The 14,606-nt window shown below is 40.0% G+C and overlaps 1 protein-coding gene across 1 annotated transcript in view; it reads right to left on the bottom strand.

The window, feature by feature from the left end:
• The window catches only part of APOB (apolipoprotein B), a 28,471-nt gene extending 15,004 nt beyond the window's left edge, over window positions 1-13,467 (bottom strand). Inside the window, exons 1-17 of the mRNA XM_072143643.1 lie at window positions 13,328-13,467; window positions 11,263-11,301; window positions 9,593-9,708; window positions 9,360-9,505; window positions 8,220-8,364; window positions 7,550-7,690; window positions 7,340-7,464; window positions 6,940-7,022; window positions 6,572-6,788; window positions 5,042-5,269; window positions 3,728-3,845; window positions 3,494-3,640; window positions 2,412-2,623; window positions 1,742-1,982; window positions 1,283-1,459; window positions 1,000-1,191; window positions 454-621 (exon numbers count right to left, since the gene is read on the bottom strand). Coding sequence (XP_071999744.1) covers window positions 454-621; window positions 1,000-1,191; window positions 1,283-1,459; window positions 1,742-1,982; window positions 2,412-2,623; window positions 3,494-3,640; window positions 3,728-3,845; window positions 5,042-5,269; window positions 6,572-6,788; window positions 6,940-7,022; window positions 7,340-7,464; window positions 7,550-7,690; window positions 8,220-8,364; window positions 9,360-9,505; window positions 9,593-9,708; window positions 11,263-11,301; window positions 13,328-13,385 — 2,553 coding nt within the window. The 5' untranslated portion in view covers window positions 13,386-13,467. The remainder of the gene's footprint in view (window positions 1-453; window positions 622-999; window positions 1,192-1,282; window positions 1,460-1,741; window positions 1,983-2,411; window positions 2,624-3,493; window positions 3,641-3,727; window positions 3,846-5,041; window positions 5,270-6,571; window positions 6,789-6,939; window positions 7,023-7,339; window positions 7,465-7,549; window positions 7,691-8,219; window positions 8,365-9,359; window positions 9,506-9,592; window positions 9,709-11,262; window positions 11,302-13,327) is intronic.
• Between the last annotated feature and the right edge of the window lie 1,139 nt (window positions 13,468-14,606).

Here is a 14,606-nt window from a genome sequence, read left to right as displayed (position 1 = left end):
AACCTTCCAGCCCCCATACACAATGCTGTGTATAGGGACGGATAAGCGTGGCCAGCCACGGCGGGCTGGAAGCTGCATCCAGCGCCCAGACTGGAGCGAAAGCAGCGCGGGACACCGGAGGGTGTCGGAAGGTAAGTAGATCTTTATTTTTTTAAGCAGCCCCCTCCGGCCACCTTTAGTTTTTTTTCACAACTCTCAGACAACCCCTTTAATCTTATTCGCTGGAGCACAGCCTGACAAACAGCACCTTTAATGAAAATTGTGTAATGCTTAGTTCTTCCTTTAGGGGTGCTGTGGGAAAACTGAACATTGGCTGCAAGATTCCCTACAGATCACAGTTAAGTGATGTAAATCCCATAAGCAGAACAATTGTCCTAGGACCGATCTAAAATAAATAGACGGTCCTAAGCTGTAACCCTTCCCCCTCCAAAAAAATAAATAATTAGCACTTACATTTCTGTTTCCAAATTTCATTCCAGCCCTTGTACCCGGAGCAATTATTCCAGAAAGACCGATTTGGAGCTGGAGACCTGATCCAGTTGGGAGGGTGAACTGATTGTCCATGAAAATGTAGTGGACGAAGAGGTCACTGTCAACACCCCCAGAGAAAAGCTGTGCAACCTGAAATAATACATATTTATTATAATACTATTATATATATATATGAGGTTATATATTTATTACGTTAAATCTTTTATTGCTTTTAGCAGTGTTACTGGTAAATATAATATTATATTTAATAAAATATAATTTTTTATAGTTAATATTAATATTAATATTATCTTAACGAATATATTATATAGTTGTTATTAATATTTTATTTATTTTTATTTTAATATATATATATAAGTAAAAAGATATAAAATATTAATAAACACTATAATATATTCATAAAGATATGAAATATTGATATAAACTATAAAAATAAATATTTTATTGATATATAGGATTATGATTCGCAAGAGGCCAGAATTTCTCTACCATTTACTTGATTCCTACCTTTGCAGGAAGATTTTGTGCAGACTGGAAGCTCCTTAGCAGCACATTTCCCAAAGTCTTGAAGTCGCTCATTTTAAGGTAACCAAGTTCTTTGCCGAGGATCTGCAGGTAGGCCTTAGCCTCTGGGGCATTGCTAGATCTCACTTCCTTTACCAGCTTCTCCACACTGAGTAAGATGGCCTTCTTCAGGTCCTACAGGAAGTGATGACAATGATGTAAGCGTCCACTCTGTACAATGTGTGAGATCTCTATGGTCCATCATCATGTTGAGACTTCTCCTTACCTGGTTCTGCTGGTCTTGTCTGGAGACACCAAACCACTTGTACAAGATTTCGGTGACTTTGTCTGGAACTTTTCCATCGGCCCAGTACAAGGCCTTTGTGGCACAATCTGGGAAGAAGCCGCCTTTACCGAAAAGAGCATCGAGCGTTGGCTCAAAGCCGTTACCCTCAAGACCGATCTGTGGAGAACAAGCAAGTAGATCTATTTAGGTGTGAAAATATATATGATCTAATTTTATGGCCAAATAGTGACCATACTGGGTTAGGACTATGGATATCTTAGATGGTCTTTTCTAGGCCTGGCCATACTTATTAAAGGGATTGTGCCATAATAGAAGCATAGAAACTCTCCACAGAATTTAGACCAAAAGTCCCCCGACGTACAGATCTGCATCTTCTATCTGAGCTCCGTTTTAATTAGACATGGGACAGCTAGCTTGTGGAGGTGGAGGTCCTCTTACCTCGAAAAGATCCACAGACTCTCCAAACACTTTCAGGGTTGTCTCCAGCATGACCTCTCGGGGCATGTATCCAGTATAGTCATAGATGAGGTTTCCTTCCACTTTAGCTGCTACGTTATCTCCCAACCCGGGGATATCCACCGTCTTGGAGATCTGGTAATTCTTGGACAATTTAGCGAAGTCGCTGATGATTGTAGGGACACCGCTTGACCTGAGAGTTTCTTCTACTTTGCCTTTAAGACTGTTGACAAAATTGATATGTTAGTCTGAGACCAGCTACAATCGTGGAACTTCAAATATTTTTCATAGTCCTGCTGCTACTAACAACAACACACACACAAAGGTATAAGTACAGAGAGACAAAACCTAACACTGGCTGTATGATTAGGGCTGCTGACAGATTCCCTTTGATTTCAATGAAAGTTGAACCAAACTCCCTTTATAGGTGTCTGCAGGAACTTCTAATGCTATGGCCATTTGCAGTGGAGCAGGGGATTGATTTTTAGCTGCTATAATGATACATCAATATGATGTATTCTTGGTTGAACTTGATGGACATGTGTCTTTGTCAACCGTATAAGCTATGACGATGATGTATAAAATGATAAAATAATAATAAATTATAATAATCAAACTGCAAGGACATGTATCCCGGATCGGTTATACTTACTCCTGCATTTCCGGAGCCTGTGAGTCCCGAATGTTAACAAGGTGAGAGGCGACAAAGTTCTTCACTTGCTCATTGTCCTCCTTATTGAGGGCACGGACTACCCTGCGCAGGTCAGATTGCGATGGGCTCTTCATCAGGGTGAGGTAGGCCGCCAGACGCTTTTGCACTGGAGCGTTTCCATCCTGGAAGACCTGGACAAGCGTGCTTCGAGCCTGTTTCCAAATGATAATATGTGTTACTAAGTAGGGGTGACAGTAAGCACAGGAGCAAGTTCCTCCATAATTCCTATTCCTAGGGGTTCCTATTAACAGCAGTTTATGTGAGACCATACGTGTATACCTTTATATAACAGCAGTTTATGTAACACCATACGTGTATACCTTTATATAACAGCAGTTTATGTGAGATAATACTTTTATGTCTTTATATAACAGCAGTTTATGTGAGATAATATTTGTATACCTTTATATAACAGCAGTTTATGTGAGATAATACTCGTATACCTTTATATAACAGCAGCTTACGTGGGACCATACGTTTATACCTTTATATAACAGCAATTTATGTGAGAACACATGTGTATACCTTTATACAACAGCAGTTTAAGTGAGACCATGCGTGTATATCTCTATATAACAGCAATTTATGTGAGACCATACTTGTATACCTTTATATAACAGCAGTTTATGTGAGACAATCATCATTCACACTACATGAAGATTTGAGAAATGCTTGGAACCACCCAGATCAACACTATAGGGATGCACATGTAGTAGTGCCGATAGTTTACAATATTTTATGGACTTGTTGGCTACATTACTAGTATTATAAATTGCTCATAGTAGTTAGTAGGAACCTTGCTATAGATTTAGCATTCATGCACCGGAACATCAACTGTCTGGAGGTTTTCTGGCCATGGTCTATATGACTATATGTGCACATTGCAAATTTTTATAACAATCTCACTTGAGTAGTGGCGGTGGGTACCAGAATCCTAAGGGGGTCCATAAGGCATTTGTTCCCCAAACCATTATAGTTGGGGGTCTGGGATAGACCACTCCTGATTATGGAGTGTAACTTACATCATCTGTGATGGACATCTTGCGCAGAGCCTGTATAGCCGCCTTCTGCACGTCAGCCGATGGCGCTGAGCTTCTGACACACCTCAGGATGGACGACTTGATCTGTGGGTTGGCTTCTTCTAAGACGTTGCCCATGATCCCGATGGTCTGAGGAGAAAGACAAATCCTTCACGTTCTGCTCTATCGGATATTATCATTATCTCACAATTCTGTTACTTTTTTGGCGTTCGGTACCTTGAGAGCCAGGAAGGTTTTGTCTTGGTCTCCGGTACATTCATTATCAATGAGGGACGACATGAAATCGGCAACGTCTCTCAACTCAGGGGTGATGGTGTTTCTTTCTTCATAGAAGCTATAGTGATAAGTGGTGGGAAGGGTTAAGTACCAAATGCTAATTACCTTATGTATACTCTTAGCTTAAAGGAAATCTACCCCCAGGATGAAGGACTGTAAACCAAGCACACTTACATGCTGGTGTGTGCACCCTCAGGCAGGATCCAATCTTCTTTGAAATTTATCTGCCCTGGTTTTTACAAAAATAGGCTTTACAGATTATGCAAATCAGCCTGATAGCTGTTAATTGAGTCCAGGGCCCCCTAAGCTCATTTGCATAAGATGTTCTGGGCTCAATTATCACCTATGGAGCCCGGAGCCCCAATGCTCATTTGCATAATGTGAAAAACCTTTAAAAAAAAAACAAGGGCATAAAAAGCTACAAGAAGAGCAGAAGAGCAGATCCTGCCAGAGGGGCGCACACCAGTATGTCAGTGTGCTTGGTTTACAATCCTTCATCCTGGTGGTAGATTTCCATTAAATCTAGCTTAGATTCCCCATAGAGCTGAATTGGGAAACCTATAATCCCCATCGCATAAGTAGTTAGCAGTTCATAACCAGAAGTGAAATGAAAGTGTACAAGATTGACTTAACAAAACGTTTTTTGGAGTTAATATGAGTAATAAACTATGTTAATTAGAAAGTTTTTTGGTTATTACAATTAGATGCAGTTTCTTTTGCCACCACTAGAGGTCACTGTCATAGATCATTTCTAATACAGGCGGTCCCCTACTTAAGGACACCCGACTTACAGACAACCCATAGTTACAGACGGACCCCTCTGCCCACTGTGACCTCTGGTGAAGCTCTCTGGATGCTTTAAAATAGTCCCAGATTGCAATAATCAGCTTAAAATTGTCTGCAATGAAGCTTTATTGATAATTCTTGGTCCTATTACAGCAAAAAAATTTGAAACTCCAATTGTCACTGGGGCAAAAAAAAAAATTGTCGGGAACTACAATGATAAAATATACAGTTTCGACTTACATACAAATTCAACTTAAGAACAAACCTACAGTCCCTATCTTGTATGTAACCCGGGGACTGCCTGTACCTGGTTCCTTAGGCTGCATTCACACAGTGCAGATTGGAAGAAATATGTGATTTTTTTAACGCATTTTCATTTTTAATAATGTGAAACCCATTTATTCAACATTCAACAATATCATATATCCAGTCTGTATACACTCTAAGTCTATGTTGTCTAATACTCACTTGCTGACAGCGTGACTCAAGGCGTAAAATGCAGCTCTGCTCTGCGTATACTGGGCCATATTCAGAAGTTCTCGTACGCGTTTGGTGCACGGTGAAGGCAGAAGCCCAAGTGCATATGTGACGGTATCGCTCAGCACAGGTGATATATCCCCCGTGCGCAGCACCTGAAGAATAGCTCCGAAACATTCAGGGGTCCCACACTGGATCAGGGCTTGTATTGTAATAGGGCTGAAAGGAAAATATAATAGAAAAAAAAAGAATATAATAATATAAATGCACAAAGTATAAACATTATAGGAAATTTATGATAAGAATTCAGGAAAGTTTTGAGAATCTTTTACAAAAACTACAAAAACTTTGAGTGAATTTAGTGCAATGATGACATCTAGTGGTCATAACAGGAATGTGCGCTGTTTGGAGGAAACCCATGCAAACACGGAGAGAACATACAAACTCTTTGCAGATGTTGAACTGAATGTTACGTAGCCACTGAGCCATCGTGCTGTTCCGATGCAAACTATAATGTATTGTTCATACTACTGGTCTCTTCATATGGGAAAGAGACAACTTAATGGATGGAAAGGGCATGTTTGTGCATAGTTACCCAAAATGAGGCAGTTTTGGGCCATTGCAGGCTCAAATCTTCTACTAGTGTTCCAAAACTATATGAATAAAAAATTCCTGCTTCTACAACCCCTAGAAATCAGCTGCAGGTGTTACATTTTCCTACAGTGCCCCCGCAGGTGATATGGTGCATTACATAGAAAATCAATGAGCTGTATTCAGAGCTCTGGTCATCACTCTCTACTCTGGATAACTGGTGAAGATATAAATATATTGTAGGACTCCACTCTTTTATATCAGCATAGATAGAGGAAATCTACCAAAAAATCCATCATGATAAAACAAAGACACTTACTCATAGATCCAGGCACCGTGACAGTGGTATCTTCTTATATTTGTTAACCATGGCCTCCTTCCATCTAAAATCAATGTTTAAAATTATACTGATGAGCCAGAACCCCCGGAAGGGGGTTGTTATCAGAGCTCATCATCACTGTAGCTTCACAGGCAGTTACACTGTGCAGGAGCACTTGCCCTTTCCCTCTGCCTGATGTAATCTTATAGCAGCATGATGTATCAATACACAGTGGGAGGGGGAAGTGCTTCTGCACTGTGTAACAGCCTGTGAAGCTGCAGCATGCAGGGGCTCTGTTAACGACCCTTCTGGCTCATTAGCATAATTTTAAAAGTCGATTTTAGAAGGAAGGAGGCCATAGATAACACATATAAGAAGATAACCAGAGTCACGGTGCCTGGATCTATGAGTAAGTGTCCCTGGTTTAGCATGATGGATTTTGATGGTAGATTTCCTTAAAGGTGAGCCTTTGGGACCACCCAAAAAAGAGGACACCCACTTCAGGGTAAAGTTTACGTCACTGATTTCTGACAATATTCAACAGTCCTGGCATCAGTTGGGACGGCTTTGCTGTAGGATATTTGGGAAGGTGTGATGCTTGAATAAAATACCTTGATAACTCCATCAGGCTTGGGACAAGGGGGCCCAGGGTCTCGTTGTTGAGGGTCCGCAGTGCTGTAACAAGTTTGTGGAACCTGCTCGCCCTCTGCTGGTTCTGTTCTGTAGTTGAGGATTTCTGCAGCTCCCTCAAGTTCTCCAAGACGGCCTCTTCACTGGAGGAAGGAGGCACCTCAGCTTCCAGGGCCAGGCCCTTTACGAACTGTGAATCTATAAAGAATACCGGGTCACGTATGAAATATACAGCACGTACGTATCCAATATGCCTCTGTATGTCACAATATACCCCCAAATACTGGTGTGCCACCTGCTGGATGACGTAGGAACTACAGCGTTATCAATGATGTCAATAGCTTCACACCTGAAAACTCTCTGTTGTTGGTCTTTGTGGAGTCTTCCAGCTTCAGGTTCTGGGTGACTTTTGCCATCATGCCATACTGGTTCCTGGAAAAAATGGAAAATTATATGTAAAGACTAGAGTCAGGGGATATATCTATAGGGGAAGCAGATAACCTGGCATGGGGATGCTCTACTGAGGGTCCATCTGTAAAAATGACTATATCTAAGGCCACATTCACATGACCGTAGTGGAGGCCTGTGATGCAGCGTCACTTTGAGGCCCTCTTCGAGGTCTATGGCACCTGGTTATGGTTTGGTAAGCCCGTGGTGGCTCACCGTGACTGGACCAGGCGATCATGTTTCTCCACTAAATGTAGCCTCATGACTAGTTATCATAGGAATTTGGATAAATTTGCACTTACTTGTAGGAGAAGGGAAGTAAGAGATGGGTCTCCACGCAGGAGGCCTCGGACACATGTCTTCTCTTAGCCTCCAGGGTGTACTGACAGGACTGGCTGCTGCTCACCAGGGTGGACAATGGAGTATTCTGGGGGAACAAGGAATGAAATCATATAAATAAGGAACCGATAAGCCCTGGAGATCTCTCGGGGTGAGTAATACATCATACACACCAGTCCTTTAAAGAAAGCGATGGGGCTGACGTAGTCTCTGTAAGGTGTGAACTGGTCGCATGACTTCAGGTCCGTGTTGACGGTAATATCGGTGCTTTCTTTCTTTACTGCACGGATTTCACACTTTCCGTAGACAGTGTCCTAAAAAAACAAAACAAGTAAAACCAATGTGAAAAATAAGGAGTGGAAAATAAAATGTATGGAAATTGTGGTGTTCCAGTGAGTAGAGCGGAGCTGCATTACCAGGTGTAGTCTATGGATGAGAGTGGGGCTTCTTATGGACAATCCTTTTTCCCAACGCAGATTTATCATCAAGTTTCTGAGGTAAAACTGTTCTAGTTGCTGATTGAAACCAATCAGAGCTCAGCTTTAATTTTATAAACAGCTGTGGGAAAATGAAAGCCGAGCTCTGATTGGTTCCCATGGACATCTAGAACAGTTCTGATCTAAGAGACTTATGATAAAGCACCACCAAGACTATCTGCCTTGTATATCTGGGTTATTCATAAATTAATGTCCACCAGGGGGGACAAATCTAAAGAAGTAGTCTCCACCTTGTGTGGCTCTTGAGCAGTTGTGAATCTACAACTCCCAGTGGCTTTGGGTACATGATGGGGGTTGTAGTTTGGAGAGTTCTCTCCTACTCTACGGCCATTCCAGTTCTCCATACCATGTTACTGGTTTCCTGTGCGTCATCTGGAACCAGAAGAGCGGAAATGATGCCTCTCTTGATATTCAGTATATTCACAGGCTCCTCCTCCTTAGGATATAAGACGACCCGTTTTCCGTCCTGAACGCTGAAGTTAACTTCATACCTAAAGAGTTGAAAGATTTGTAAAGATCATAAGTATACAGAAAAAAAAGGAGCGGTATTAATTCACGAATAGTAAGGGCAAGGATCAGAAGATTTTTCATAGTGGCTCCTTAGCAGGACAAGGTAGAGGTTGAAGTTCTTCAATTAGAAATACTGACAAATTCTGACAAATATTTTGTGGGAGAAGAGTCTGTATCTCTTATTGGTTGAAATCACAGATCTCCTTAGGCTAAGGAGTCCAGTAGGCGGTCTTACTTAGTGATTGCCAGCATTCCCTATATCAGTACATACAGAGGTAAGGATCAGTCACTGGGGAGAACCTTCATATTGAGTTTTTATAGAACTTGTAGTGATAACTCCTTAAAGGGATTGTCCCAAGTATTTGTGTTATCCCCTTTCCACACATTTAGGGATAACAAGGTAATCGTGACTGCTGGGACCACCACTGATCACAAGATGGGAACCCCTAGCAATCTAGAAAATGAAGATCCCATTCTTACTAGTGGGTTGTGAGATCGGACAAGCATGATGTCTTCCGTTCCATTCACTCTCTGTGGGAGTAGTCAGATATAAGTCATCCATTAAATTGGAGCTGGTACCGATTGCGGGTGTTAACTGTTTAAATACCTCTGGCAAAGTCGGGAATGAGCAGCCACTGGCATGCCAACATCATCGGAAGCCACAACCCTCCCCAAAATGGCAGCACACAGAACCGCCATGTGACTGCAGTAATTTATTTGCCAGCGGTAACTAAACAGTTAACACCCATGATCGGTCCTAGTGGTGGGTGTTAGCATCTCGGTATGGGTATTAGAATCATGTTTGGCGAGTTTCGGCCAAACCTGAATTTTAAGGGGTCTGCTCATCACTACCCATTAGTAAGAATGGGATCCCTGTTCTCTTGATCAATAGGGGGCCCCTGCAGTTAGACCCTCACCTCTCCTGTGGTTAGAGTATAACTTCAGACATCCCCTTTAAAATATCCTCCCCACTTACTTAGACATAGCATTGGAGAAGTCTTCAGAGTTCTTGGCCTTCTTGTAGATGGCTTTGCCTTCGGCACTGATGAAGGACACCTCTCGCAGGGTGCACTGCTTTATCCTCAGGATGAAGTTGCATGGCTGCGGCACTTCCAGCTCAACCTATTATCAAAAAAATATTTAAGAATAATCAGAAAAAAAAACTTAGCATGTCCTGCATCTCTGTCTGGTCCAGTCTTGCCCACTCACCTTGCAGTTAAATTTGGAGCCGCTCTGTGAATCGGCTGTGCCGCTCACCCCGGTTGTTGCGGAGGCATCATAATTATATGTATATTTCCTAAGATGTCTGAATTTGATTGCATCTCCTGAAAGAAATGTAATAGTACATGTAGTAGATGATTATATAAGCTCATTCTATACCATCTCCATATTAAAGGGACCTACTTATGTCTCACTAGAGGAGTGGTGGGAGGATAGACTTACTAAGCCTCTTCAAAGTCTCACCCAGCACCTCAGGGGCGGGGATAGACTCCCAGTAGCTCAGGGGCTGGCTCTAGTTCTCTGCACTGCTGAACCGCCAGGGGTCATATTTTTTTTTATTTTTGACTGTTTTGATAAAAGCTGTTTTTAGGAGGCTGTGCACACATATTGCTCATTTAGTCTTCATGTCTTTCTACTTCGATCTCACCGCATAATTTAGTAGAAGCCCAGGAAAGCTCAATGATCGGTTTGATGTTATGACATCAATACTGGTTGACAGCCAATACCTGGACATAGCTGAGCTAAGCCCTTAAAGACGTTGTCCAAAATTTGATTGTTTTACCCTATTCACAGGATTAGCGTTAACATTCTGAGCATTTGGAGTCCAACTGGAGTCCCCATTGATCTTAGGGCCAAGGGACCCAGAAATTGAAAAGGTATAAAATAAACACACAAAACAATAATAACTTAGAAGGACTTGAAGGAAATGACCATATAACTAAATGATCAAAGATAAGAATCATTTTGTGTCGGACAATGTAGCATAAAAGCTACAAAAAAAATTCTATATCAATATCTAAAATGACCATACAAATTAATTTAGTCAATTTTAATATCAATTTAAATACAAATCATGAAATAAAAAACCAACACAAAATACATGTGTATAACTCCCCCCCCCGCCCCCACCTATGAGATTATTTAAAAGCGGTGATTTCTATTTCCTTATGTTTAGGGGAAATTAATAATAGGCTTTTCTATGTACAATTTTCTATAACAATTAAATTTAATTTTTCACATTTTTTGTAAATTCAGTATTTAAAAATATTTTTAATATTTTTTAAATTTAACTATTTTATATATGAATAAAATTATATACATATTCATAGGATGTAAAATATGTGAATCATCCAATTTCCCTTTCCAACTTTTTGCTAGGATTTGCCGAGATTGGAAAACAACTGTCATGGCTTCACTTGTCATGTGTCTGGTGCCCACTAGGGGGCGCTATACCCTTACATTTCATGCATGTAACGGCAGTCATTTCCCAATGAATCCGAGTTTATCTAACACTATGTCCTATAGAGAACAACATGTATCTTTTCCAGGTAGCAGGATCGTTCTACAACCTCCAATCCAAAGGTTAAACACACAGTCCACATTTCATGAGATAATCTGCAATGAATTATTATCCACACTGATAGGGCAGGTCTGAAGTCAGCGCAAGGCCTGCTGTTTACCAGGGCGACTAGGTACCATAGTCCAGTCCAAACGCAGATGGGACACTGTCGCAAGACTGGAAATCACCTCCCCTGCTTCAACCTTGGTGACTCCAGTGATAAAAAAAAAATGATGAAATTTTTTGCTTTTATTGGCTATCAAGGACCTGAGTCTAAGGAAGACGTTATAATATAATACAATAAGGAAGCTGATCTTACTTGAACAGCTGGGATTCTGGCTGTCTGTCCCATCTTCTTCTACAAAAGGAATGAAAAATAATTTTTAATAATAATAATAATAATAATAATAATAATAGAAATAAAAAATGCTGAATAATATTTAATATAATACTAGTAGTAATAATAATAATAATTATAATATATTATATATACTCAAATATAAGCCTAGTTTTTCAGCACATAAAATGTGCTGAAAACCCAAACTCGGCTTCTACGTGAGTAAAAAAAAATGTAGGTTTTACCAGGTTTTTGTGGTAAAATTAGGGGCCTCGGCTTATACTTGGGTCAGCTTATACTCGAGAATATACGGTACTTTTCCGATATAAGGCCCATCAGAATAATGGCAGTCTTTATAAGAAGTGTATGGGGGTAGCAGATAATGGTTATCGCCCCAGTCTGCGGCCATATTTACCCTGGTTGTTCTATTTATCCCCCTGTCTGAACAGGGTCGGAGTGTTAGAACTGAAACATGACATGTCTTGTAGATGGTCTGTACTAAAGACATGGAAGCGACTACGTACCAAAGCAGGGACTAAGCAATACAAATCCCATTGCAATGGTATAAAGTAAAAAAACGGGTGGGGGTTAGTGGGTGCTCAGCTTTCAACAAGGTTGACTTGTCTTCTTGTCGTATCCATATGCAAGTAAGGCCGTACTCTAAAAGATGAAGACGTACTTCACCCATGAGACCCAAATAGACAACGTCTCTGCCACACGCTCTGATTTAAACCAATAAGGGGAAGTTGCCGATACTGGTTCACATATGGCAACACTTGATAGACTCTACTGAGGAGATTTATCAGAAGTGTCTTGGAGCAGTTGCTCATGGCAACCAATCAGAGCTCAGCTTTCATGTTCCCTCAGAAGTTTATAAAATGAAAGCTGAGCTCCCATAGAACAGTTTTGCTCTCAGACACTTCTGATAAAACTGCCCCAGTATGGGAGGTATTTGCCCCTTATGACTCTTATAGAATATAGAGGTGTAAGAAAGTCTAATCTATACCGGTTAGGAACCAGAAAAAATTTAGTCTGGTGTACTACAGATGTCTAGGGTATGTTATAGAGGCCAAATATCTTCACATTTTTTATATGATGGAAAAGTTATGAGATAAAGGAACAATCTCAAGATGAAGAGAAAAGGAAACACAAATTGTGCAATGTATAATTTCCATATGGCCTTTACAGCAGCCTACAGACACTATCTATCTATCTATCTATCTATCATCTACCTTTCTAATATCTATTATATCTATCTATGTATCTATTTATCTAGCTAATATCTAGCTACAAGTTAGTGTAAAAACTTTCCAAAACTCAACCCCTATGAGCGGACCACTCCATGAACCACAGAGAGATCAATAAAAAAAACTATATACCGGTATATACTGATCAAATGACTGATAATCCAAATAAATGTATTTTTATATAAAGTTATTTTTTTCTTTGAACTACAAAAAATGAATTCAATACATTATACATTATTAAGATCAAAAAATAAAAAAAATCTATAAACAATTTAACAAATGCATTCAAAATGTAAACTGTATAAAAATAGACAAAGGTATGAGTATAAAAATAATTTGCACCTTTTCCCCCTTTTAAATCTGTATATATAACTATATAGTATAAAATACAGTATATAAAACTTTAGTATATAGTATACACTATACAATATATAAAACTATTGTTTGTTCTGTTTTTTTAATATTATTTTTTATAGTTAATATTAATTTAGTTATATAATATACATATAATTTACTTAAATTAATATTTTAGATACTAAAATTTTAGAGCCTTTTGATTTTTTAAAAAAATATTATCAAATAATTTTTTCCTGTAACAGGACAGCCAGGAGGTAGCAATGATAAAAACAGATATTCCTCAATAGTTTAGATTATTTTAAGTAAGTTATTGAACATATCCACATTGCATGTCCAATTCTTCATCCTTCCTACAAAAAATTTCATGTATAACGAAATCATATCAATCGACCATATATAGTTGCCCGAAAGTGAAAAATTTCCCTACAGGGTCCATTACTTACGAGCTAAGATGCAACTGCTGCCGAACAGCACAAGGAGCAAGAGCGTCCTAGTGCCCATGATGAGCTATGACAGCTCTCAGGAGCTCCTTATCGCCCGTCTTTGCCAATCCTGGCTTCACTTCTTGCGTGCCAGGGAGAGAATGAGCCTCTTGCCTTGGACATGAATTTATATAGGCAGGAAAACCAGCTGAGTTATTGTGTTTGGGAGTTCAGAGCAAATTGCAAAAGGTCCAAAGGGTAAAGTTTTGCCTGGGAGATTAGTGTGATGACCCGGGCCTAGAGCTGAGAAAACAGCAGAGTAGCAGTAGCAGATCAAGAGGGCAGCACCAGGAGCTAGAGCTCTATATATATATTACATATGCAGGCGGTCCCCAACTTAAGGACACCCGACTTATAGACGACCCCTAGTTACAGACGGACCACTCTGACCTCTGGTGAAGTCTCTGGATGTTACTTTAGTCCCAGACTGCAATGATCAGCTGTAAGGTGTCTGTAATGAAGCTTTATTGATAATCCTTCGTCCCATTACAGCAAAAAATTGTGGAAATCCAATTGTCATAGTACATGTAGTAGATGATTATATAAGCTCAGTCTATACTATCTCCATATTAAAGGGAACTACTTATATTTCACTAGAGGAGCGGTGGGAGAACAGCCTTAGTAAGACTCTTCAAAGTCTCACCCAGCACCTCGGGGGCGGGGATAGACTCCCAGCAGCTCAGGGGCCGGCTCTAGTTCTCTGCACAGCTGAGCGTCCAGGGGTCATAATTTTTTTTTATTTTTGACTGTTTTTATAAAAAGCTGTTTTTAGGAGGCTGTGCACATATATTGCTCATTTAGTCTTCATGTCTTTCTACTTCGATCTCACCGCATAATTTAGCAGAAGCCTAAGGTGTCTATAATGAAGCTTTATTGATAATCCTTGGTCCCATTACAGCAAAAAATTGTGGAAATCCAATTGTCACTGGGGCAAAAAAAAAAATTAGTCTGGATCTACAATTATAAAATATACAGTTTCGACTTCCATACAAATTCAACTTAAGAAGAAACCTATGGAACCCATCTTGAACGTAAACTGGGGACTGACTGTACATTACTTTATATAGGGGGCGGATGAAACATTTCAAAGGGAATATGGGAAACATATATTGAAAAAATAAGATTAAAACTATTTCCAATATACATTCCTAACCAAAACTTCTCGGCCATGTCATTGGTGATTTCAGATACCCTTATTTTTTCAAGGTTGCCTGCCCATACGGGGAGCACTGCCTAATAA

The sequence above is a fragment of the Engystomops pustulosus genome, chromosome 3, assembly GCF_040894005.1.
Source record: "Engystomops pustulosus chromosome 3, aEngPut4.maternal, whole genome shotgun sequence".
Taxonomy (NCBI): Eukaryota; Metazoa; Chordata; class Amphibia; order Anura; family Leptodactylidae; genus Engystomops; species Engystomops pustulosus.
The sequence above is the reverse complement of the archived record's forward strand: the minus strand, read 5'-3'. Positions and strand labels throughout refer to the sequence as shown.